A 27,244-nucleotide genomic window follows, 5' to 3' on the forward strand; every position below is an offset into this window, starting at 1 on the left:
AGAATATTCTGGAAACTGAAGTATAAAGATTACATTTATTCTGAATCCAGATACTTTCTCAACTGTATAAGTACAGGATGGCTCTGCCTTCTCCATTAGTAATACGGACTCATAAGTTATGCTGCAAAAAATGTCTGACCCTCCTCAGCATTTAGCTAGAGAGACCAAAGGAGTTAACCGAAACCTCATGTTCACTGTTAATTTTCATTATAATTGGTAAAAATGATGCCTATAATAGATGGTATTCACATTTTCAATAAATTCATAGTTTTTTGATGATCACATATAGAAAACAAATTAGATTTCATGTTAAAAAATAACGTTTATTTGTAATAACTATCTTTAATGATTCTATATTTTTCCTCTGGGGAATGCACAAGTACAGACAATGCTAGCTTTAACATTTATTGAAAAGGCATGCTCTTTACACTAATGCAAAAGGATAAGCCTCTTCTTTACTATAAAGAATTCTCACTGCATTTGAACTAAGATTCTGGAGCACTCAGCAGAGAAGAGTTTGGGATGACAGGCCAGAATCAGTCAGTAGGTTTTCTCCTCAATTAGGTAACTGAAATAGGAACTCTAGTTCTAAATATCAGAAGCAAAGTCTAAATATTAGAAAAATAAAGAGAGGGAATACAACAAACTGCTTCAAATACATGCCTGAGGTGAGAAACAGCTTGTACTTTCATGTAATGGCAGCTTCCAGATGAAATCTTCTTCAGTTTTTAATCTTCAGGTTCATATCTGGAAAGAGAGATATATTCAATTAACAGCATAATGTCATGATACTTTTTGCTGTTGTTGTTGTTACCAAATAAGTTTACTTGAAACACCTCCAGTGACTAAACCAGTAATGTTGCATTTTTCACTTAAAATCACTGCTACGGTAGAAGTCAGATACATTCAAGGCATGACGAGGGTGACTCGGGATTCCTGCCACAGGTGGAGAATGGACCAGATAACTGCTGAGATACCTTCAGGTTCCAAGTTTCTACATGTGGCATCTAGATCCATGATAGCTTAGTAGATTAGGGATTTGGCGGTAATTATCTAATCGATGGCCTGATGGACACAAACAGCTGATATGGCTTTGTGAGTACAGGGTTAACAGACCCTCTTCTCTAAGGAAAAATACGATCTGGGATTCACTTTCTAGCTCTGGTACCCTGGAACCCTGCTAAAGGTAAAATGTCAGCTGAGTTTCCAGGCAGAGCCACTGATGACAGAAATAACCCCAATTAGAAGACTCCATCTGGACCAGGAGAACTGTGAACAACTATACATCCATGGCGGAAACCACGGCTTCAGCTTCCCTACAGTTGAGTCCCTCCCTCCCGGACATGTCCCTACCTGGGCACCACGTGGCTGGACCAAAGACACTGGTCCTATATAGGGCATGGAACTTCTCAGCCACGCTGGCTCTAGCACCCATGCATGGACTCATTTTCTAGCACCTAAATTGTCATGTGAGAGCACAGTATGATCAGGTTGTGGGCTGCAGCAAGGACACCACTGAGGAGAAATGCCCAATGCTGCCCTATGTGCTTGCTGTGGTTTCTGTCCAATATCCTGCTAAGAGAATCCATGGCCAGAGTAGCCTAGTGTAGCCCTGTGTGAGGCTAAAGGTTCGGCTGAACCTGAAAAGAAACCCTGGTGGGTGTTACAGATGAGGCCTGGCCAAAACCCCTATGCCTTCCCCAGACACAGCCTTCTGGACTGAATGACAGAGCAACTCCCCACCGGCCTGACCTCTCCAGACACAAGGTTAGACTTAATGAAGGACAGACATCAACCCAGCAGGGAGACAATCTGAGAGACAGGATCAGTATGTCTTACTTCGCCAGTCTTTTCCTCAGGTCTTTGATTTGGTCATTCTTCTTGGTGAGAATCTCTTTCATGTTTCGATAAGCTGCTGTTTGTTGGAATTTTTTCTCTAATTCCTGCATAGTGAAAAATGTCAGCCCATTAATAAGAAATAGTTAAGGAAAGAAATAACATATCTGATGAAAATATATATTTTGCCCTAATTTTACTAATATTGTGCTTATTTTATTTTCTAATTTTTATTATTTATTTATTTATTTTTGCGGTACGCGGGCCTCTCACTGTTGTGGCCTCTCCCGTTGCGGAGCACAGGTTCCGGATGCACAGGCTCAGCGGCCATGGCTCACAGGCCCAGCCACTCTGCGGCATGTGGGATCTTCCTGGACCGGGGCACGAACCCACGTCCCCTGCATCGGCAGGCGGACTGTCAACCACTGCACCACCAGGGAAGCCCTATTTTCTAATTTTAAAAAATATATACTTATATAAAATTAAGACTATTCAAACTTTAAAAATACATTCTTTCAAATGGGAAGCTAATAAAATAGTAACATTTCCCAAGTACAATATTAGCAAATAACTCAAACATACTATGCCATAGACATGGGAAATCTATTTGAAAAAGTAAATGTATTTTCAGGTAAAATAAGCATGCTCTTTTCTCCAAATCCCAAAATATTGCCAGTATTTGAAGAGGAGGATTTTAAATTTAATTACATTTTAGCTCCCATATTCTTAAGAGTCTAAGCCCTAAAGCGAAAAAACCAGTTCTCCACATATCTCATATAAATTAAGAAAAAAGTATAGAACCCTTGAGAAAAAAGCCACTCATCCCTCTGCCAGACTGTAAGAGGGCTGATCAGGAAGAGCAAAATGGGTGCTCAGGGTGCCGGCTGTACACCACCCTCAGTGGAGTATTTACCATAGAACAGAAGGAGTGTAGGTTTTTATTATCATAGATATTTTAGTGCCAAAGATGGAAGAATTTCAGTGTCCCCAAATGATAAATCTTTAGAACACAAATTGCCTAATACCTTGACAAAAAATGAAGTGAATCTGTAGTTGTCCAACGTTTCCCTTAGTTACACTGCATTCATCACTTAATCGGATATAAACAGACAACTCTGACCTTTTCAGCCATGCTCAGCTGCTCCTGCACCCTGAGTAGGTCATGCTTGGCTGTCGCTAGATTCTCCTCCAGGGACTTCTGGTTTTCTGTCTGGTCATTAAGTGTCTTCTGAAACTCACTCTTTAAAGCAGCAACTGTGTTTTCCAAGTCACTCAAGTCTTGGGTCTTTATAAAATCCTATGAAAAATACATACACTCACATTATTTCATGCTGACATCCTAAACAGTAACTGCTTTAGATTGAGCATCACAGGTGATGGAAACAGATGATGATGTGTGTTGCGTGTGCATGTCAGCATCCCCCGCCAGCCTTCTCTGCCACTGCAGCCCAGTCAGGGTCACCAGCACACCCAGTTCACCCTCGGCACCCAGTGCACTGTGTCCTGAGCACAGCAGACCACACTCAGTGGTTACTGATTTCCAAGTATGTAAAATATGATTTATGAACTGCTGGAATTCCAAAAGAGGAACAAGAGAGGTGGGATCCTAAATTTGACAAGATTGTGTTTCCCCGAGTTGGGGTGGCAAATAAGCTTCATTTCTGAAAAGTCAAGGTAAAAAAATCCTGGTGAAGAATTTTTAATGATACAGATGGAAAAATAATAAAATTAATACAATTTATACAAAAAATGTAACAGACATGTTTTACAATATTATGAGAGCCTAATTAATGTTTACTGATTATATGGCTTGCTAAATTTACAAGATTTTAAGTTTTTTACATTAATTCAATATGCAGATATTTGTACACTTCGTCAGTGTAATAGAAGCAGCTGGATCTTCTCTCTACCTGGATCATGTTTTTAACTAGACAAAATTTATAAAAGACAAAAGTTATATTAATGACAGGAAAATGGTCTATAATTGCTAACTATGAAAACGAAGCACTACTATCAACAAAAGAAGAATTCCTTACTTATTTTTGAAATCTGGTTTTTAAAAAGATTTTATTTCACTGCATCTAGTGAAGGCCTGTACGCATTTTGCTTTTGCCAAATCTTAAAAGCAAAATTGGAGCAAAACCTTCAATGGCTTTTAAAACAAATTCATCATCCGAAAATGTTGGTAACTGGTTCACTTTTGAGAAACTAAAGCTGTTCTGGAGTATTCAGCTGTTTTATGGTCCTTGGTATATAATGATTGAAATTTATGGTCCTTGGTATATAATGATTGAAAATCATACATATTTCCTTTTGTTTTAGCCATATAAGACGCATCCTTTTATTTGAAAAATACCTACAGACTGGGCTTCCCTGGTGGCGCAGTGGTTGAGAGTCTGCCTGCCAATGCAGGGGACACGGGTTCGTGCCCCGGTCCGGGAAGATCCCACACGCCGCGGAGCGGCTAGGCCCGTGAGCCATGGCTGCTGAGCCTGCACATCTGGAGCCTGTGCTCCGCAACAGGAGGGGCCACAACAGTGAGAGGCCCACATACCGCAAAAAACAAAACAAAACAAAACAAAAAACCTACAGATAAAATAATGTAATGTCTGAGACTGGCTTCAAAAAAACATGGAGGGGAACTTCCCCAGGGGCGCAGTGGTTAAGAATCTGCCTGCCAATGCAGGGGACACAGGTTCGAGCCCTGGTCTGGGAAGATCCCACATGCTGCGGAACAACTAAGCTCATGCACCACAACTACTGAGCCTGCGCTCTGGAGCCCTCAAGCCACAACTACTGAGCCCATGAGCCATGACTACTGAGCCCGTGAGCCACAACTACTGAGCCTGCGTGCCACAGCTACTGAAGCCTGCGCGCCTAGAGCCCATGCTCCGCAACGAGAAGCCACCACAATGAGAAGCCCACGCTTGCTGCAACTAGAGAAAGCCTGTGCACAGCAATGAAGACCCAATGCAGCCAAAAAATTAATTAATTAAAAAAACCCAAAAAACATGGGGAGAGGGAGAAGAAAGTAGAGGTAAACATGAAACCAGACTGGCCATGTCTTGATGACTGACTGGTAAAGCAGAGTGATGAGTACCTGGGGCGCATTACACTATTCTCTCTACTCTTGTATATGTTTGAAATTTTCCATAGAAAAAGTATAACCAAAGTCTAATGAAGTAAGTTTGGGGATTGTTTAGTAGACATTTACAATGGCACTACAACCACTAGAAAAGCCAGTGCTGCAATGAAAATTCACTCCAATGGTCCTGCTGACAGGATCCTATTACAGCATCTAATCTCAATGGAAAGGCCAAAGGAGGCAGAACTGAGCACACGATGACTTCCAGGGCAGAGTGATACTCAGTCATTCCATTCAGACAAGCTTGAAGAACTTCACTGGATTTCACTGTATTACAGAAGCACAGCTAGATATACGCGGATTAGAAGATGCATGACGAGTAAATTCATTCTGTTTTGTCACACTCACCGAAGGGAAACTTAAGTAATAATAAGTTCTGTATAATAATAACTAAAAACTCTTCCTTTCTTCCCGTTGTAATTGGAAGGGCAAAGTGAAAGGGAGAAGAACTTTTAAAAAATAAATTTAAGCATATCTCATATGCCAATGGGCTCTGGGATATGTGAAGTACATGAGCTGTGTATCTGCCCCCACTGCCCTCAATAGGCGCTCACCTGGCCTTTCCTGGACAAGTTTGTCTCAATGCAGAACTACAGTGGTGGCCTCCCTCTCAGGGAGTGGCTGGCTGTGGGGCATAATACTGATAGTAGCTAAGACTTAATATAAGTTTATAACTCGATCATCTAGAAAATGTGAAAATGCTAAAACTGATTTCACCTTCTGAGTTCCTTGATCAAGCTGTAAATCTTGCAGTGCTCTTTCTAGTTTTGACTTCTCATCCAATGCATTTGTTGCCTATAATCAAGATTAAACAAAATACATTCAGTACTTAGTCTGTAAGTAACTCTTTCAATAATTTTGTTAAAGTATTTCTCAGTTACCTGTGTTTCAAGGGTCTTCAGCCTTGACTTTAATTTCTCATTCTCTTCTTGAAGTCTTAAAATTTCCTTTGTGAGTAAATTCAAGTTTTATTATGTTAGCCAAAATATTTTTAATCCTTTGTTTCACTTAAAAATTTAATTTTTATATTAAATTTAAATTACATAAAAGCTCAAAAGTCTGCATGCCCTGGTTACTGGTAATATTCCAGTTTTACCCAGCCCACCAGCCTCAACACGTATGAGTCATCTCTGGCTCTAAGACTTCTAGTTTCTTCTTTCACAGTCTCTCAGGCTTTTTGCAGCCCTCTACTCTCAGCCTTTTTGCCAAGTCCCTCTCCCCTGCCATCTCTCACCTAGCTGATCCTGCAACTCTTGGGTTTGTTCTCAGCCTACACTGTACACCACTTGCCGCTTATCCTCAAGACACAATCTTCATCATTCCATACCCTGTGCCCAGCCCCTAAGTGGTTCCAACTGAGCTGAGGTCCAAGGGCCTTGCTCATCAGCAGCTCTGTCACAAGCATCACCTGTCAGTGCAGTCTCGCTTCTTACTATACCCCAGCACATGCAGCTTCACCCAGCTGGAGAGCCTGCACTCTGCTCCAAGGCATGCCAGCCTCCTCTCTGCTCTGACTGCTGCCCACTCTGTCCCTCTGCTGGCCATACCATTTCTCTTCCCTCTGACAATTCAATCTGCTACGCCTTTCAGCCCAGCTCAGGCACCACCTTACCCAAGAGCCTGTCCTCAACCACTCTTATCCACATGGAAATGTGTCTTCTCTGCCACCCTGTGGCACCTTTGGCACCAGGTTAGTGGCAACTGTGGCACACAGGTTAGCATTCTGCTGTCTCTGTTCCTAGAATATTAGTTATCCCTTCCCAATGAGACTACAAGGTTTTTGAGGGCAAAAGGCCAGGTATTACTTTTCTTTTTATGTAACAATATCTAGCATAAAGTTAAGAACACAAGAGTCATGAAAAATAGTTGTATATCAGTAATTAATCTTTATAAACCTCTTAATTAAAAAATCTCTTCACTGTTATCACAGCTCATAAACTTCAAATGTCCATCAATAAACACTTTCCAAAATTCTATGCTCTTCACTTCATTATGAAAAGATGCAATCAAGAGCTGCTTCAGACTCTCTGGGAGTTAAGTGTGGCCTCTTCTGGCCCACCAGGTACCATTCAGTACAACTACTGCAATGGGCTAATTACCCTCAGTGGACCAAAGCCTGAATCAACACCTTCCACCCAGTCTCTCTACCCTAGAGCTGGGCAGGCAGTGAGCATATATCCTTAGAGAGTTTGCCATTTTTCAAAATGATGGCAACATTACCTTGTTTAGGAGTTCTGCTGTTCCACCATCGTTAAGTGGAGCAAGTTTTGGCTTTATGTTATCTATGATGGGCTGAAACAAAACAAAGAAACCAAACTGAAATCACCACTGAATAAAACACGTGTAATCACTGAACCCTTGTACTTTCTAAGTGGAAGACACTGTGTAAACATATTCACTGAGATATCAGCTAGATTTTCATGGGTTTGGATCTCTGCTACGTCCTAGTGCTTAGGACAGTGCCTGGCCCACAGTGCCCAATGCAAATTAGAGATAAAAACAAAACCCATCCTCCTTGTATCTTTAAAAACAAAAAACAGGTGGAAGAGAAAGGAGGGAGGGAAGGTACTCAAAGCCAAAGCTGATAAAGATCCTAGTATCTAGAGACTGGGATTTTAAACTGTGGGAGCTAAAACAGATTTCTGCATGAACCCCAGAAAAATTGTAATGATGATGAGGATTTAGGTAAACTACACTACGGATGAATAACTTGACACAAACATTCTGGCAGTTTAGCAATATGTATTAAAACAAAACAATTCATGCCCTCTGACCTAGAAATTTCTTAGCTAGAAATATGTTCCAAAGGAATAATTAGAAAATTGTTTTGTACGTGTATGTTCATGGATTGATCTTGGCAGTGTTTTACCATGTAACACCACAGAGGATTTCTGGTGCATCTACACAATGGAATGCTAAGTGGTCACTACAGGTAATGAGAATGATTAAAGAGACAAGCAGGGGGCTTCCCTGGTGGCGCAGTGGTTGAGAGTCCGCCTGCCGATGCAGGGGACACGGGTTCGTGCCCCGGTCTGGGAAGATCCCACATGCGGCGGAGCGGCTGGGCCCGTGAGCCATGGCCGCTGGGCCTGCGCATCCGGAGCCTGTGCTCCGCAACGGGAGAGGCCACAGCGGTGAGAGGCCCGCGTACTGCAAAAAAAAAAAAAAAAAAAAAAAAAAAAAAGAGAGAGACAAGCAGGTAACTACCAGTACTGTCTCCACTTGACAGATGAGGGGAACGAGGCTCAGCCATCTCAGGTAACCTGCTCAATGTCGCACAGCTGAGGAGTGACAGTGCCAGGATGCATGCCCCCAACGCCTGTGCTCCGCATCATCTGAGTGAAGAGCTTGCATGGCTGGGAGGCGGGTGGACTGCGGGGATGTTGTGTGCATGCGCATGCGTGTGTGAGGTAGTAGACAAAAACAAGTTTTTCATAGTTACTTCCAAAACTTATCTTTTTTCTCCTAAAAATCTGAGAGGCAAGCTTGGAATTCTGCTCTTGAGTTGAATGCTTTTCCTTGAGAGTTCTCACTTTAATCTCTGAATGCTCTGAGCAACTTGAGGATTTTAAACACTGGCTATTAAGGTATGGACTTATAAGGACCAAAAATTACCTTTTTATTTGAAGATGTAAATTCTGCTTTTTCAAATTCTGCAACTTGTTCCAATAATTCTCTTGAAGACAAAAACAAATAGGAAAAAGTATTTGTTTAGAATAGATTTGTATCATACACACAAGAAGAATAAAAGCAGGACTTCCCAGGTGGTCCAGCGGTTAAGACTCTGTGTTCCCAATGCGGGGGGCCCAGGTTCGATCCCTGGTCAGGGAACTAGAGCCTGCGCGCTGCAACTAAAAAAAGATCCCGCACGCCACAGCAAAGATCCCGCGTGCCACAACTAAGTCCTGGCACAGCCAAATAACTAAATAAATAAAATTTAGAAAGAAAAAAAAGAAGAAGAAGAAAAGCACTGGTACCAATCTATTACACGCCAGAAACAACAGAGCAAGATGAACAAAACTTCACCACATCAAAAATATTTAGTTACTAATGGTCGAGAACCTAAGTTCCATGCACTCAAATTTGAATCTCCATAGCACCTACTATTTTGTACCTACTGAGTGTACAACATAATCGCTAGAACTAAATTACAATGTTAATACAACTATGTCTGAAATTTGTAGTCAACGCTGTATTTTTGAGGTGCTAAAGGGAAATTGCTCTATAATGTACATTGTTAGCTAGTAGAGGTTCAAGGAAAACTGAGTTTTAATAGAGTAGCCTCAGAAAAATAAAATTAGTTCACATCTACTGGAAAAGAGTATGGTAAATTCTCAAGGAAGACAGATGGTTTGGGGGATCCACCTGAACATTTCCTTTTATTTGCAAAGGTACCTGGGGGCTGACTATACAAAAGCTTACAGAGTGAATGGCAGTAACTACTCTCCTAAGCTTCTTAATAGGTCAGTTTCTCAAAGTTTTCTCACCAGTTATCTACTGACAGTTGGTGAAGCTAAATGGTTTCCTTCCCTACCCGAGGCCACAGCCAGTGTTGTTAAGCACTGTCCGCAAGCCGCGCTGCACCTGTGCTTAGCAAACGGCCCCTGGGCTCGGTATCAGTCTTTCCAGATCTCTGGCATGACTTTTCTTAGAGTGAGTTTCAATTTCATTGATTTTACCATATTTTTAAAAAATTAATGAGCTTTTTGATATAGTTCAGATAATGAAACTTTTTTTTACTTTCCCTATTTTAAAGATCAGTATATAATTTTAATGCAATTATTTAGAAATAAACTTCCAATACTACTAAGTGTGATTTGATGGTATTTGAATTAACTTTTCAACTGTTTCATAATCTTTTTTTCTTAGTTGACCTATCTCTGAAGACTTGTTATAATACTGATCAGGCTAACCAGAGATACCATATGGAATAATCACTTATAGCCTTAAGAGCAATCTCATAAATCTCAGAGGGCTTTATAACACCTAGGAATAGTAGAAACAGGGCATTTTGAAGAGGATGCTGAGCGGCACCTAAGAGATCACTTAGTAACTGGATGCTCTGCTGTTACCTTACCCAAATTTTCTCACACACCAGGCCCAAGCAAAGCAGCAAAGATATTCACTAACTTTTTTTTTTTTTTTTTTTTTTTGCAGTACGCGGGCCTCTCACCGTTGTGGCCTCTCCCGTTGCGGAGCACAGGCTCTGGACGCGCAGGCTCAGCAGCCATGGCTCACAGGCCCAGCCGCTCCGTGGCATGTGGGATCTTCCCAGACTAGGACATGAACCCATGTACCCTGCGTCGGCAGGCAGACTCTCAACCACTGCGCCACCAGGGAAGCCCTCACTAACTTTTAAGTTCATGCTTGGGCCTCTATTGTCATAACTGTGGATACAAATTTTAGTACCTGTTTTCAAGTTCAGAGATGTCTGTCTGTAGCTTGAGGTACCACTTCTCAGCTTGTGAGAAAAGCTGCCGCAGAAGTAGCACATTGGTGTAGGCCGTGTTGATGAGCTCAGACTCCACCTCGCTGTGGACCACGGCCTGTAACCCATTCAGGACTTCAGAGACTTCATCTATGGTGAAGGTCTCCTCCACCAGCCTGAAAAACAACCACAATCCAAAATCTCTGAATAAACAACAACTATTTACAAAGTAAAACAAAACTAAGAAACCCACATCATGTCATCTGAGGCAGCGGCCCTCAACCTTTTGTGGAAGACAACTGTTCCATGGAACTGGGGGTGGGGGTGGGGGGATGGTTTCAGGATGATTCAAGCTCATTACACTTATTGTGCACTTTATTTCTATTATTATTACATTGCAATGTATAATGAAATAATTATACAACTCACCATAATGTGGAATCAGTGGGAGCCCTGAGCTTGTTTTCACTTGCCACCCACTGATAGGGTTTTGATATGAGTCTGCAAGCAATTGATTTATTATGGTCCCTGTGCAGTCAAATCTCTCTGCTAATGATAATCTGTATTTGCAGCTGCTCCCCAGCGCTAGCATCACTGCCTCAGCTCCACCTCAGATCATCAGGCATTAAATTCTCATAAGCACAACCTAGATCCCTCACGTGCACAGTTCACAGTAGGGTTTGCGCTCCTATGAGAATCTAATGCCGCTGCCGATCTGACAGGAGGCGTAGCTCAGGCAGTAATGCGAGCGAAGGGGAGCGGCTGTAAATACAGATGAAGCTTCACTTGCTCGCCTGCTTGCCCGCCGCTCACCTCCTGCTGTCCGGCCCGGTTCCTAACAGGACATGGACTGGTACCAGTCCATGGCCCAGGGGTTGGGGACCCCTGATCTAAGGGTTTAAAGGGTTTAGTGAAAGTCCCTCTGGAAATTATCTTCTTTATTAATAAAACAGTTTGAAAATAATTTAAGCTCAATTAATTTTTGATGTCTATTTAAATGATTAAACTGGTTCGCTCTTCAAATGTGCACATCCTTTAATACAAGTATGTGCTCAGAAACATTCTCCAAACTATCTACTTTTTTCTTTAGCTTTTCAGTGAAAAACTTTAATCTCCCCTAAAATTAGTTTTATCACATTTATTTCATAAGTCACCTGAGAGGTGTAATTTCTCCTTTCTTTATATCATTTGTCTAGCATTTCGATGACTGAATGACCATTCACGTTAGTAAATGCCTATAAGAAAATCAATGGTAATTATATATTGCTTCTCTTAGCATTCTTGAGACCCGAAAGAAAAAAATCCTAATTTAATTAAAGCTCCATTAAAACAAACATCATCATCAAAAGGATTAAAGATCGACTCTTCCACAGAGGACGTTTGTGTTGGAAGGGAACTCTTGAGCCATGTTCTTCAATTCCCTCACTTCACAGATGGAACACAGGCTCAGAAGGTGGCGGTGACTTGCCCATGGTCCCAACTCCACAATCATTTCCAACAATCTCAGGAACATGCCCAACAGCAGAATCCTTGAGAAAGCTTCCACGCATGCCTCCTACGATCAATGACAGTTTTATAGTAACACAGTCTCCTCCACTCCCTGCCTCCAGCCTCGAAGTGTTTTATCCCTCAGATGCTCAGCAGATGAAGAGCTACAGCCCCGACCTCAGGTTATCTTCTCCATCATTCCAAAAGGACATAACGAAGGGAGTTACACCTAACTTTATTTGATTTACCATTCTTTAACGTTTCATTTACCCAGCAGAATTTAACCACTCTAAAAAAACCAAAACTTTATTTTTGATGCAAGTCCTTATTAAATATATTAACAATCTTTCTATATTCTTTAATAGAGCAAAGCAAATCTGCTTAAAAATGTTTGTTTTTTTTTTTTTGAGCAACCCAAGTTCATTATTATGAACAGCAGTTAAGGTACTCCAATGCATAAAGTAAATAATGGGTACCTTCTCTGGCTGTCTCATAGACTCACCAATCAGATTGCTGCTTACCTCTGCTGTGGGTTAGGAAGCCAGATTATCAGATTAGAATAATGGATCGAACAGGTAACAGTCTACAGCTGAGGGTCTCTGCTATTGAGTGAAGTTAATGACTTTATCACAGTTACAGATTACTTGCAGACCTTTTTCATTTATGTCTTGACGTTTAAGTGTGCCAAAATCTGATCCCCAAGTAATCTGATGTCTCTTTATTATTCAGTCCTTTTGGTTGGCTTCCCTATTATCCTCTATTACTAAATTTTCTATGGACTTTTATTATCTTCCACTATTGGTCCAACTAAACTAATTATCATCTCTTGCTACAAATCAACTAATAATTTTGGTACTAGTCAGCAAGCTTTTCATGGTTTCCTGCTGTTTTCTCTTCTTCTAATTCTTCAATATAAACTGCATAGGTGTTTTCTTGCTAACTGCCATGTCTTATGGCTCTAATCTTTTAATTAATAACTCAAGTAATTAAGGTTCTGGAATCTTTAATACAGCAAGCCAATCATTAACCCACAAGCACTTCACAATTTCCTGACTGCCCTTCTGAAACTTTGCAATCCCTCAATTATCATTATATGCATGTTTAGTAACAGATTGCTCCCACCACAATCTGATTTCTTGAGTATCACATATCCATAAGGCTTAGTGTAGCTGCTCTCAATGAATAATTAATTGATCATGATATCCTGGCAATGGTTTGTAAGGCCTCTCTGCTACAGCACCCCCATACTGGCCACCAGAAGGGATCCATGTTCCTTCCCACTGGGTTTCCTTAGAATTCTCTGATACCTGCTCTCCTTGAGGTCTTGGAAGCAGGAATCTACAGTTTTGAGTCTCAAGCCTCTTTTTGAACGAGCAAAACGCATGTAATTAATAACTTCATTTTGATGGTGCTCATTTAGACCCAACTCTGCCTGAAAAAAAGAATTTAATTGTTAGTCTTGAAGATATAATAAAGGAACCAACAATGAAAACATACAGGTTATCCTGTGGTGGAGACTGGTTATCCTGTGGTGGAGACTGGCAGAATTTAGTGGAGACTAAATTCTGTTCTTCCCATCTTCCCAGACACATGGCTGCCCAACTAGAAAACACTCCCCAGCCCTCTGTGAAGTCAGGTGTAGCCACATGACTACTTCTCAGCAATGGATGTGAGCAGAAGAATAAGAGCTATTTCTAAAGCCTGGGGCTTAAGACATGGGGCACACCTTTGCCACACCCTATTTCTCTGAAACCTGGGGGTGGTGACTCCCTGAACTATGCGGACAGCACAATGCCCTGGGGGCTGGGGGAGCAGCAAGCTGAAAGGGACTGGTATCCCTGGAACGACTTTGTGGAGCAGCACTGACCTCGTACCTAACTGTGATGAGCAGTGAGAGGGCTGTTAAGCAGGAGATAAATAAACTTCTGTATTCTTTTTTTTTTAATCTTTATTGAATTTGTTACAATATTAGTTCTTTTTTTTATATAAATTTATTTATTTTTGGCTGCGTTGGGTCTTTGTTGCTGCGCTCAGGCTTTCTCTAGCTGCGGTGAGCGGGGGCTACTCTTTGTTGCGGTGCGCAGGCTTCTCATTGCGGTGGCTTCTCTTGTTGCGGAGCGCGGGCTCTAGGCATGCGGGCTCAGTAGTTGCGGCTCATGGGCTTAGTTGCTCCACGGCATGTGGGATCTTCCCAGACCAGGGCTCGAACCCGTGTCCCTTGCACTGGCAGGCAGATTCTTAACCACTGCGCCACCAGGGAAGCCCAAACTTCTGTATTCTTTAAGGTACTGGGTTTTTTTCTTTCTTTCTTTTTTTAATCTCTATTACAGAAACTTAACCTTATCCCATCTCACACAGCTTTAAAAAATATATTTGGTTTTGAAATAGCCACTAATTGGTCTTGATTTTAAACCGGATGAGAGCTTGACAACTATAAGCTAGAAATTAATGAAGCTTTTTCATTTTATAGCTATACTGAAAATTAAAGAAGGAAATTATAAAAGTGAACATCTAATGCAGGGGACTGAATAAGTCAGGATTATCTTTATTTTAAGAATAACCTGTCTATGGGAGACAAAGTTCTAACTCTCATTCTCAGCAGTGTTGGGCTGCATTGTGGAGGCCAGCACCAAGGTCACTGGGCATGACCTCCTTCACCCCCCAAGCCCTGCACCATGGCTTTGCTGCATCTACATACATCCTTACCTTCTCTCAGCAGTTTCCATTCCCTGAGAACAGAAGTCTACAAGGGCCATGACCTTGCCCCTCTGGTTCCCTGAGTATCCCCGGGACGACTCATAGTGCCTGGCACACAACAGACGTGTGCCTGACAAGTGAACTGAAAGAGTTTCTCCTTCTGAAGGGCATCATGGCCTTAATGTGTTCTCTTTCAAGCTCCTGGGGTACTTTATTTAACCAATTACTCCCTGTCTCAACTCTCTATAGGTTTCTTCTTCCCCTCGGACCATAGAGAAGACTGTGTACATAAATCTCACTCATGCTAAAAAAAAAACAAAACCAGAAACCTCCAGCTACTGCTGCATTTCTCTACTTCCCTTCTACCCTTGCTGTCTCCATTCTATATGCTGTTCAAACTGCCTTTGCGAAGCTCACCAGCAACTTCTTAATAACAAATCCAACTACCGTGGCCGATGCTTTTCTGTCCACTGACCTGCTCCATTCTTTGGCTGCTAACCCCACCTCCCTTCTTGATCTCACCTGTAGGCTCCTCTTGGGCTTGCCTCTTAAGTAGCTGTACTTCCCAGGGCCCTGCCTGGCGACCCTTACTCTTGTCATTCATTCTATATCCTCTCCTTGATGACATGATCTATCTCAAGGTGTCAACTGTTATCTATATGCATCTGACTCTCAAATATAACAGGCTGGCCTACAGACATGTACCCCCAACCGCATGATGAATGGCTCTAACAAGTCTTTTTCTCCCCCACATTGTTTTTAATATTTCTACAATTCAACATGTTAAAGTTCAATAATTTAAGAATTACCCAAGATATTACAATGTTCTCTAATGGTCATTTATCCAGTAGACTAATGTTTCAGAACAACCAGTTGAGGTATTTTGACCAATGTAAACCAACACATTTGAGATATGTACTTACCTTAAATTTCATGACTTTACCTTATTTATTAAAATGGTAACTAAGATCTTGCCTTAGAGCTAGACAAAGTGAATGGAAAGATGTTTCTTACGTTTTGGTTTATACTGATTATTAGCCAACTCCCTGAACTAATGTCAAACGTTAGAAATAATAATAGTAATGATGATAACAGCTAAAAGTCATTCAGAGGTTACAATGTGCCAGGCATGACCTCATTTAATCCTCAATACAACCCTATGATAAAGGTAGTATAAACCTGCTTTACAGGGACTTCCCTGGTGGTCCAGTGGGTAGGACCCCGTGCTCCCAATGCAGGGGGCCTGGGTTCGATCCATAGTCGGGGAACTAGATCCTGCACACCACAGCTAAGACCCAGAGCAGCCAAAATAAATAAATAATAAATTAATTAATTATTTTTTAAAAACCCTACTTTACAGATAGAAAACTGAGATACAGAGAAGAAAAATTTTCTATGCTACTGAAATAGGTAAGTGGGAGAGCAGGGATCTGAACCAGGCAGTCTAACTCCACAGCCCCCACTCAACTTGGCTGTTTCAAATCCTTTTTGGAAAATGTCAGAGTTTAAAAATAAAAGAACACAAACATGTTATAGTTGCATATGCACCTGAGTTGTGACTCACAACAAGACAGATCTCCACCAGGCATTTGAAAAAAGAACTGAATACTTACATTAGAAAAGATGTTATTTCTTATAGTCACATAAGTATGGGCAAGAATATCCTACAATTGGAAATAACTCAAAACAATGTCACATCTTGCTAAAAAAAATCCCATAAACAAATTTTCAATTATTCTTCCTTGTTTATAGTATTAAATTCATAAGGCCTCCATACACCCCAAACTCTTTCTCTAACCCCGTTTCCCAGGATTCTACCATAAGGACACTCTACTTCAGTCAGACTAGTCTGCTCATCAGAAGCATGATTTAACATTTCCTGCTTATACTTTCACTCTCATTACCCCAATCCTTGACTAAAAGTACCTCCCCATTCTTATTCAAGAATCTGAACCCAACCCAGCGGTGTGCTGGTAAATGCTTAACAACAGGCTTTTGGGTGGGGGGGTATGAAACTGATTTGCGGCCCTTGCTGATTTCTGTGGTATAAAAACTCCCAGCAAGGCTGATTTCAAGCTACCAAGGTAATGTCACTGAATGCAGAGATGAGAAGAAATGCACACGATTGGCTCTCACCAGCCAGTACAAGCATGCTACAGGAAATCACCAAATTCCTACCCATCCTTCAAGACCAAACCTGTTTTACCTACTCTGTGAAGCCTCCCAATATGCCCTCAGTAACTCTAGTTATGCCTTCCTCCAAAAATTAGCACACATCACCTCTGCTACTCATTTGGCAACACCACAGACTAATGACTACCTTGTACTATTAGTAGTCTTTTTTTCCAGATGTTGCTCCTTCAAGTAGACTGTAAGCTCCTGAGGGCCTCAATCATTTCTTATACCACACAGCTCCTCGTACAGTGCCTTGTGCAGAGTAAGTGGCCAATTCAAATCTGTTATTTTCTCTTCAGTCAAGAAAAGTCTTGACTGTCCCAAGACCAAGAAGAAAAAATTACAAAAACTGAGGATGAACTTTAGGACAAAAGACAGAAAAGTTCCTCTAAAATGGATGGAGTGAAGAAACGGAGCAGAAATAAGCAGCTGAGGGGGAATCGGGAAGATGGCGGAAGAGTAAGACGCGGAGATCACCTTCCTCCCCACAGATACACCAGAAATACATCACACGTGGAACAACTCCTACAGAACACCTACTGAACGCTGGCATTAGATCTCAGACCTCCCAAAAGGCAAGAAACTCCCCAGGTACCTGGGTAGGGCAAAAGAAAAAAGAATAAACAGAGACAAAAGAATAGGTACAGGACCTGCACCAGTGGGAGGGAACTGTGAAGGAGGAAAGGTTTCCACACACTAGGAAGCCCCTTCGCGGGCGGAGACTGCGGGTGGTGGAGGGGGAAAGCTTCGGAGCTGCGAAGGAGAGCACAGCAACAGGCAGGCGGAGGGCAAAGCGGAGAGATTCCCGCACAGGTGCCGACTGGCACTCACCAGCCCGAGAGGCTTGTCTGCTCCCCCGCTGGGGTGGGCGGGGCTGGGAGCTGAGGCTCGGGCTTCGGTAGGATCCCAGGGAGAGGACTGGGGTTGGCAGCGTGAACACAGCCTGCAGGGGTTTAGTGCGCCACGGCTAGCCGGGAGGGAGTCCGGGGAAAAGTCTGGACCTGCCGAAGAGGCAAGAGACTTTTTCTTCCCTCTTTGTTTCCTGGTGCGCGAGGAGAGGGGATTAAGAGCACTGCTTAAAGGAGCTCCAGAGACGGGCGCGAGCCGCGTCTAACAGCGCATCCCCCCAGAGACGGGCATGAGACGCTAAGGCTGCTGCTGCCGCCACCAAGAAGCCTGTGTGCGAGCACAGGTCACTCTCCACACCTCCATTCCGGGGAGTCTGTGCAGCCCACCACTGCCAGGGTCCCGGGATCCAGGGACAACTTCCCCGGGAGAACGCACGGCGCCCCTCAGGCTGGTGCAACGTCACGCCAGCCTCTGCCGCCGCAAGCTCGCCCCACATCCGCACCCCTCCCTCGCCCCGGCCTGAGTGAGCCAAAGCCCCCAAAGCAGCTGCTCCTTTAACCCCCTCCTGTCTGAGCAAAGAACAGACCGCCCTCTGGGCTACCTACACGCAGAAGCGGGGCCAAATCCAAAACTGAGCCCTGGGAGCTGTGCGAACAAAGAAGAGAAAGGGAAATCTCTCCCAGCAGCCTCAGGAGCAGAGGATTAAATCTCCACAATCAACTTGATGTACCCTGCATCTGTGGAATACCTGAATAGACAACGAATCATACCAAATTGAGGAGGTGGACTTTGAGAGCGAGATTTATTATTTTTTCCTTTTCCTCTTTTTGTGTGTATGTGTATGCTTCTCTGTGAGATTTTGTCTGCATAGCTTTGCTTTCACCATTTGTCCCAGGGTTCTATCCATCCATTTCTTTTCTTAAAAAAATTTTTTTTCTTAATAATTATTTTTTAATAACTTTATTTTATCTTACTTTATTTTATTTTATCCTCTTTCCTTTTTCTTTCTTTCATTTCTTCCTTCCTTCCTTTCATTCGTTCTTTCCTTCTTTCTACTTTTTCTCCCTTTTATTCTGAGCCGTGTAGATGAAAGGCTCTTGGTGCTGCAGCCAGGAGTCAGTGCTGTGCCTCTGAGGTGGGAGAGCCAACTTCAGGACACTGGTCCACAAGAGACCTCCCAGCTCCACATAATATCAGAAGGCGAAAATCTCCCAGAGATCTCCATCTCAACACCGGCACCCAGCTTCACTCAACAACCAGCAAGCTACAGTACTGGACACCCTATGCCAAACGACTAGCAAGACAGGAACACAACCCCACCCATTAGCAGAGAGGCTGCCTAAAATCATAATAAGTCCACAGACACCCCAAAACACACCACCAGACGTGGACCTGCCCACAAGAAAGACAAGATCCAGCCTCATCCACCAAAACACAGGCTCTAGTCCCCTCCACCAGGAAGCCTACACAACCCACTGAACCAACCTTAGCCACTGGGGACAGACACCAAAAACAACGGGAACTACGAACCTGCAGCCTGCAAAAAGGAGACCCCAAACACAGTAAGATAAGCAAAATGAGAAGACAGAAAAACACACAGCACATGAAGGAGCAAGATAAAAACCCACCAGACCTAACAAATGAACAGGATATAGGCAGTCTACCTGAAAAAGAATTCAGAATAATGATAGTAAAGATGATCCAAAATCTTGGAAATAGAATGGACAAAATGCAAGAAACATTTAACAAGGACCTAGAAGAACTAAAGATGAAACAAGCAACGATGAAAAACATAATAAATGCAATTAAAAATACTCTAGATGGGATCAATAGCAGAATAACTGAGGCAGAAGAACGGATAAGTGACCTGGAAGATAAAATAGTGGAAATAACTAATGCAGAGCAGAATAAAGAAAAAAGAATGAAAAGGTCTCAGAGACCTCTGGGACAACATTAAATGCACCAACATTCGAATTATAGGGGTTCCAGAAGAAGAAGACAAAAAAAAAAAGGGACTGAGAAAATATTTGAAGAGATTATAGTTGAAACTTCCCTAATATGGGAAAGGAAATAGTTAATCAAGTCCAGGAGACACAGAGAGTCCCATACAGGATAAATCCAAGGAGAAACACGCCAAGACACATATTAATCTAACTGTCAAAAATTAAATACAAAGAAAACATATTAAAAGCAGCAAGGGAAAAACAATAAATAACACACAAGGGAATCCCCATAAGGTTAACAGCTGATCTTTCAACAGAAACTCTGCAAGCCAGAAGGGACTGGCAGGACATATTTAAAGTGATGAAGGAGAAAAACCTACAACCAAGATTACTCTACCCAGGAAGGATCTCATTCAGATTTGATGGAGAAATTAAAACCTCTACAGACAAGCAAAAGCTGAGAGAGTTCAGCACCACCAAACCAGCTTTACAACAAATGTTAAAGGAACTTCTCTAGGCAAGAAACACAAGAGAAGGAAAAGACCTACAATAACAAACCCAAAACAATTAAGAAAATGGCCACAGGAACATACATATCGATAATTACCTTAAATGTAAATGGACTAAATGCTCCCACCAAAAGACACAGACTGGCTGGATGGATACAAAAACAAGACCCATATATATGCTGTCTACGAGAGAACCACTTCAAACCTAAGACACATACAGACTGACAGTAAGGGGATGGAAAAAGATATTCCATGCAAATGGAAACCAAAAGAAAGCTGGAGTAGTAATTCTCGTATCAGACAAAATAGACTTTAAAATAAAGACTATTAGAAGAGACAAAGAAGGAAACTACATAATGATCAAGGGATCGATCAAGAAAAAGATATAACAATTGTAAATATTTATGCACCCAACATAGGAGCACCTCAGTACATAAGGAAAATACTAACAGCCATAAAAGGGGAAATCAACAGTAACACATTCATAGTAGGGGACTTTTTAACACCCCACTTTCACCAATGGACAGATCATCCAAAATGAAAATAAATAAGGAAACACAAGCTTTAAATGATACATTAAACAAGATGGACTTAATTGATATTTATAGGACATTCCATCCAAAAACAACAGAATACACATTTTTCTCAAGTGCTCATGGAACATTCTCCAGGATAGATCAGATCTTGGGTCACAAATCAAGCCTTGGTAAATTTAAGAAGACTGAAATTGTATCAAGTATCTTTTCCGACCACAACGCTATGAGACTAGATATCAATTACAGGAAAAGATCTGTAAAAAATACAAACACATGGAAGCTAAACAATACACTACTTAATAACGAAGTGATCACTGAAGAAATCAAAGAGGAAATCAAAAAATACCTAGAAACAAATGACAATGGAGACACGACGACCCAAAACCTATGGGATGCAGCAAAACAGTTCTAAGAGGGAAGTTTATAGCAATACAATCCTACCTTAAGAAACAGGAAACATCTCGAATAAACAACCTAACCTTGCACCTAAAGCAACTAGAGAAAGAAGAACAAAAAAACTCCAACGTTAGCAGAAGGAAAGAAATCATAAAGATCAGATCAGAAATAAATGAAAAAGAAATGAAGGAAACGATAGCAAAGATCAATAGAGCTAAAAGCTGGTTCTTTGAGAAGATAAAAAAAATTGATAAACCATTAGCCAGACTCATCAAGAAAAAAGGGAGAAGACTCAAATCAATAAAATTAGAAATGAAAAAGGAGAAGTAACAACTGACACTGGAGAAATACAAAAGATCATAAGAGATTACTACAAGCAACTCTATGCCAATAAAATGGACAACCTGGAAGAAATGGACAAATTCTTAGAAATGCACAACCTGCCAAGACTGAATCAGGAAGAAATAGAAAATACGAACAGACCAATCACAAGCACTGAAATTGAAACTGTGATTAAAAATCTTCCAACAAACAAAAGCCCAGGACCAGATGGCTTCACAGGCGAATTCTGTCAAACATTTAGAGAAGAGCTAACACCTATCCTTCTCAAACACTTCCAAAATATAGCACAGGGAGGAACACTCCCAAACTCATTCTACGAGGCCACCATCACCCTGATACCAAAACCAGACAAGGATGTCACAAAGAAAGAAAACTACAGGCCAATATCACTGATGAACATAGATGCAAAAATCCTCAACAAAATACTAGCAAACAGAATCCAACAGCACATTAAAAGGATCATACACCATGATCAAGTGGGGTTTATTCCAGGAATGCAAGGATTCTTCAATATACGCAAATCAATCAACGTGATATGCCATATTAACAAACTGAAGGAGAAAAACCATATGATCATCTCAATAGATGCAAAGAAAGCTTTGGACAAAATTCAACACCCATTTATGACAAAAACCCTGCAGAAAGTAGGCATAGTGGGAACTTTCCTCAACATAATAAAGGCCATATATGACAAACCCACAGCCAACATTGTCCTCAATGGTGAAAAACTGAAAGCATTTCCACTAAGATCAGGAACAAGACAAGGTTGCCTACTCTCACCACTCTTATTCAACATAGTTTTGGAAGTTTCAGCCACAGCAATCAGAGAAGAAAAGGAAATAAAAGGAATCCAAATCGGAAAAGAAGAAGTAAAGCTGTCCCTGTTTGCAGATGACATGATCCTATACATAGAGAATCCTAAAGATGCTACCAGAAAACTACTAGAGCTAATCAATGAATTTGGTAAAGTAGCAGGATACAAAATTAATATACAGAAATCTCTGGCACTCCTATACACTAATGATGAAAAATCTGAACGTGAAATCAAGAAAACAATCCCATTTACCACTGCAACAAAAAGAATAAAATATCTAGGAATAAACCTACCTAAGGAGATTAAAGACCTGTATGCAGAAAATTATAAGACACTGATGAAAGAAATTAAAGATGATACAAATATATGGAGAGATATACCATGTTCTTGGATTGGAAGAACCAACATTGTGAAAATGACTCTACTACCCAAAGCAATCTACAGATTCAATGCAATCCCTATCAAACTACCACTGGCATTTTTCACAGAACTAGGACAAAAAATTTCACAACCTGTATGGAAACACAAAAGACCCCGAATAGCAAAAGCAATCTTGAGATCGAAAAAGAGAGCTGGAGGAATCAGGTCCCCTGACTTCAGACTATACTACAAAGCTACAGTAATCAAGACAGTATGGTACTGGCACATAAACAGAAATATAGATCAATGGAACAGGATAGAAAGCCCAAAGATAAACCCACGCACATATGGTCACCTTATCTTTGATAAAGGAGGCAGGAATGTACAGTGGAGAAAGGACAGCCTCTCCAATAAGTGGTGCTGGGAAAATTGGACAGGTACATGTAAAAGTATGAGATTAAATCGCTCCCTAACACCATACACAAAAATAAGCTCAAAATGGACTAAAGACCTAAATGTAAGGCCAGAAACTATCAAACTCTTAGAGGAAAACATAGGCAGAACACTCTATGACATAAATCACAGCAAGATCCTTTTTGATCCACCTCCCAGAGAAATGGAAATAAAAACAAAAATAAACAAATGGGACCTAATGAAACTTCAAAGCTTTTGCACAGCAAAGGAAACCATAAACAAGACCAAAAGACAACCCTCAGAATGGGAGAAAATATTTGCAAATGAAGCAACTGACAAAGGATTAATCTCCAAAATTTACAAGCAGCTCATGCAGCTCAATAACAAAAAAACAAACAACCCAATCCAAAAATGGGCAGAAGACCTAAATAGACATTTCTCCAAAGAAGATATACAGACTGCCAACAAACACATGAAAGAATGCTCAACATCATTAGTCATTAGAAAAATGCAAATCAAAACTACAAAGAGATATCATCTCACACCAGTCAGAATGGCCATCATCAAAAAATCTAGAAACAATAAATGCTGGAGAGGGTGTGGAGAAAAGGAAACACTCTTGCACTGCTGGTGGGAATGTGAATTGGTTCAGCCACTATGGAGAACAGTATGGAGGTTCCTTATAAAACTACAAATAGAACTACCATATGACCCAGCAATCCCACTACTGGGCATATACCCTGAGAAAACCAAAATTCAAAAAGAGTCATGTACCAAAATGTTCATTGCAGCTCTATTTACAATAGCCCAGAGATGGAAACAACCTAAGTGCCCATCATCGGATGAATGGTTAAAGAAGATGTGGCACATATATACAATGGAATATTACTCAGCCATAAAAAGAAACGAAATTGAGCTATTTGTAATGAGGTGGATAGACCCAGAGTCTGTCATACAGAGTGAAGTAAGTCAGAAAGAAAAAGACAAATACCGTATGCTAACACATATATATGGGATTTAAGAAAAAAAAATGTCATGAAGAACCTAGGGGTAAGACAGGAGTAAAGACACAGACCTACTGGAGAATGGACTTGAGGATATGGGGAGGGGGAAGGGTGAGCTGTGACAGGGCGAGAGAGAGTCATGGACATATATACACTAACAAACGTAAGGTAGATAGCTAGTGGGAAGCAGCCATATGGCACAGGGATATCGGCTCGGTGCTTTGTGACCGCCTGGAGGGGTGGGATAGGGAGGGTGGGAGGGAGGGAGACGCAAGAGGGAAGAGATATGGGAACATATGTATATGTATAACTGATTCACTTTGTTATAAAGCAGAAACTAACACACCATTGTAAAGCAATTATACCCCAATAAAGATGTTTTAAAAAAAAGAAACTTTAAGAACAAAGCCAAACAAAAAGGGAATATATTACCAATTAAGATTAAAAAAAAAATACTACAATGAGATATCATCTCACACCAGTCAGAATGGCCATCATCAAAAAATCTAGAAACAGGGCCTCCCTGGTGGCACAGTGGTTGAGAGTCCGCCTTCCGACGCAGGGGACACGGGTTCGTGCCCTGGTCCGGGAAGATACCACATGCCGTGGAGCGGATAGGCCCGCATACCGCAAAAAAAAATCTAGAAACAATAAATGCTGGAGAGGGTGTGGAGAAAAGGAAACACTCTTGCACTGCTGGTAGGAATGTGAATTGGTACAGCCACTATGGAGAACAGTATGGGGGTTCCTTAAAAAACTACAAATAGAACTACCATATGACCCAGCAATCCCACTACTGGGTATATACCCTGAGAAAACTATAATTCAAAAAGAGTCATGTACCAAAATGTTCATTGCAGCTCTATTTACAACAGCCAGGAGATGGAAACAACCTAAGTGCCCATCATCGGATGAATGGATAAAGAAGATGTGGCACATATATACAATGGAATATTACTCTACCATAAAAAGAAACAAAATTGAGCTATTTGTAATGAAGTGGATGGACCTAGAGTCTGTCATACAGAGTGAAGTAAGTCCAAAAGAGAAAGACAAATACCGTATGCTAACACGTATATATGGAATTTAAGAAAAAATAATGTCATGAAGAACCTAGGGGTAAGATGGGAATAAAGACCCAGATCTACTAGAGAATGGACTTGAGGATATGGGGAGGGGGAAGGGTAAGCTGTGACAAAGCGAGAGAGTGGCATGGACATATATACACTACCAAACGTAAAATAGATAGCTAGTGGGAAGCAGCTGCATAGCACAGGGAGATCAGCTCGGTGCTTTGTGACCACCTAGAGGGGTGGGATAGGGAGGGTGGGAGGGAGGGAGACGCAAGCGGGAAGAGACATGGGAACAAATGTATATGTATAACTGATCCACTTTGTTATAAAGCAGAAACCATTGTAAATCAATTATACTCCAATAAAGATGTAAAGAAAAAAAGAAGCAGCTGAGTTCAGTAGGAGAAATAGCATTAGCCCAGGAAACAGCACTCATAAACGTTTGCTTCCCCATATGCACATATGTACACTATACGTACACGAATCACATCATTAGAGAGAAAACAGAATGGGTTGATGTGTGGTGTAAGTAGAGAAAGCACTGGATTAAAAACCAAATTTAAGCCTAGCTATGAAACTTTCTGTTAGCAAATCACTTAACCTCATTGACACCAGTTGTCAGCTGTTAAATCAGAGAAGATATGATGATCAGCTGTAAAATATGTAGAAATAGTGGGAGGTATCCAAATAGGGGAATCAGAATTTGTTTGAATTTTGTTGCAAAACGATTCTATTAAAAAAAAAATAGCTAAAACACAGAGCAAGAATCCTACCAGAGCACTGCCAAGCGAGTGTCCTGAAATTGTGCCATAAAGTGAGGGGAGAGTGGTGAAGGCGCCAGAAATGGTTCCCTATTCCTGACCATACTCCAAAGTCCATATACAGCTTTACCATGAGAAGTATAAGGATGAAAATGTAATGATAAAAATGAACACAACCTAATAAAACCTATTATATACTGAATGCTTAATATTTTAACAGGTACTGGGCTATTTGTTCTATATGCATTATCTTATTTATCATTTTAACAACCGAAGTATACTTATTATCTGCAATTTACTAATGAAGAAACTGAGCCTGACTCCAAAACCTCAGTCGTTAAGCAAATTGATAGGAAGGAATTACAGAAGATAGAATGGGAGCAAATGTCAGCCTTCTTGTGACATCACCACCATTTTTTCAACTTGTTCCTGATATTTTAGGGAAATCAAGAGAATGAGAGGGACAAGCTCAAGCAGGGTAGGGAACGGTCTGTTTTGTTCACAGCTGTACCCTCAGCTGCAAGAGAGTGCTTGGGACATAGCGTGGGCTAAATAGGAATTCTGGTTGCTGAGGTATTTTACTAGCCCATTTCAGTGGTGCCCCCAACCCTGGAGTCATCTTTTTTTCTCAACACTTCAGTACTGTGCCTTCTTCTAAAAACGGTTGCTATTTAAGTTGGCATTCTATATACGCTGGAGGGATTAATGAGATATGTTCTAGCATACAGGAAAACGTGCCTTCTTTTGAACAGGTCAAAACACAAGAAATGTCACTCAAGTTTTCACAGCTATAAAATAGGGGCTGGAACTCTTACAGTTACTCTCACATCAGGAAGTTGTATTCAATCACAGTCTTCCTCCTCGGTTCGTTAACATAATTAATGCTGCCAAAGTGTGTGTGTGTGTGTGTGTGTGTGAGCGCGCGCGCGCGCGTGTGTGTGTATCTGTGTCTGCGAGCGCGTAAACTTGGAGTTTTTGGAATCGAATGAGAATCCCGCTTTGAGCCTTCTGCTGGCAGCCGGTTCCCTCCAGCTCTCTTCGTCAGCCACCTGTGAAGAGTGACTTGCCCCGGGCACCTCAGGCAGGGGCGAGGAATGAAGCGACGCGGCGGAGCGCGGCTGCTAGGAGAGGGCTCCACCTAGGATTATCCCGGAAGGGCTTCGGCCGAGGCTAACACAGCCTCTCGCACCCGGTGCAGCCTCCCCTCCTCAGGGAGGCTCAGGGCCGGACTCAGACCCGCTGCAGGCCAGGGTATCACCCCGGGGCCCCGGCTCTGCATCTCTCCTCGGCGCGGGCCGGCGTTACCCGGCCGGCTACTCACCATGCCGGCGGACAGGAGTCAGCGGTCTGGAAAAGCGGGAGAGGCCAGGCGCGGCTTCGTCAGGCCCACCGTCTCCAAGGTAAGTTGGACCGCAGAGGACGCGGAGGGAGGGCGGGTTGTTTAGAAGCCTCCGGTTGCTAATGGCAACCCATG

At 41.8% G+C, this 27,244-nt stretch overlaps 2 protein-coding genes across 2 annotated transcripts in view; both read right to left on the reverse strand.

Annotated features, from left to right (window-relative positions):
- Positions 1 to 1,892, reverse strand: part of SLC6A20 (solute carrier family 6 member 20) — a 92,436-nt gene extending 90,544 nt beyond the window's left edge. Inside the window, exons 1-2 of the mRNA XM_067754105.1 lie at positions 1,840 to 1,892; positions 664 to 747 (exon numbers count right to left, since the gene is read on the reverse strand). Coding sequence (XP_067610206.1) covers positions 664 to 692 — 29 coding nt within the window. The 5' untranslated portion in view covers positions 693 to 747; positions 1,840 to 1,892. The remainder of the gene's footprint in view (positions 1 to 663; positions 748 to 1,839) is intronic.
- LZTFL1 (leucine zipper transcription factor like 1) lies at positions 303 to 27,244 on the reverse strand. The gene is made up of 10 exons (XM_067754107.1): positions 27,092 to 27,244; positions 13,205 to 13,329; positions 10,391 to 10,585; positions 8,597 to 8,657; positions 7,202 to 7,273; positions 5,863 to 5,928; positions 5,699 to 5,776; positions 2,957 to 3,133; positions 1,840 to 1,943; positions 303 to 747 (listed from the first exon to the last, which is right to left on the reverse strand). Exons 1-10 carry the CDS (start codon positions 27,092 to 27,094, stop codon positions 729 to 731), a joined length of 900 nt encoding a protein of 299 aa, XP_067610208.1. The 5' UTR covers positions 27,095 to 27,244; the 3' UTR covers positions 303 to 728.

The sequence above is a fragment of the Pseudorca crassidens genome, chromosome 10 (assembly GCF_039906515.1).
Source record: "Pseudorca crassidens isolate mPseCra1 chromosome 10, mPseCra1.hap1, whole genome shotgun sequence".
NCBI classification, from domain to species: Eukaryota; Metazoa; Chordata; class Mammalia; order Artiodactyla; family Delphinidae; genus Pseudorca; species Pseudorca crassidens.

Excerpts from the sequence above, each read along its gene's own strand:
- LZTFL1 (XM_067754107.1), bottom strand. Across the intron at positions 10,586-13,204 it reads CAAGACCTCAAGGAGAGCAG|GCTGGTGGAGGAGACCTTCA; the intron begins GTATCAGAGAAT and ends GTTGTTTTTCAG. Across the intron at positions 8,658-10,390 it reads ATCTCTGAACTTGAAAACAG|AGAATTATTGGAACAAGTTG; the intron begins GTACTAAAATTT and ends TTTGTCTTCAAG.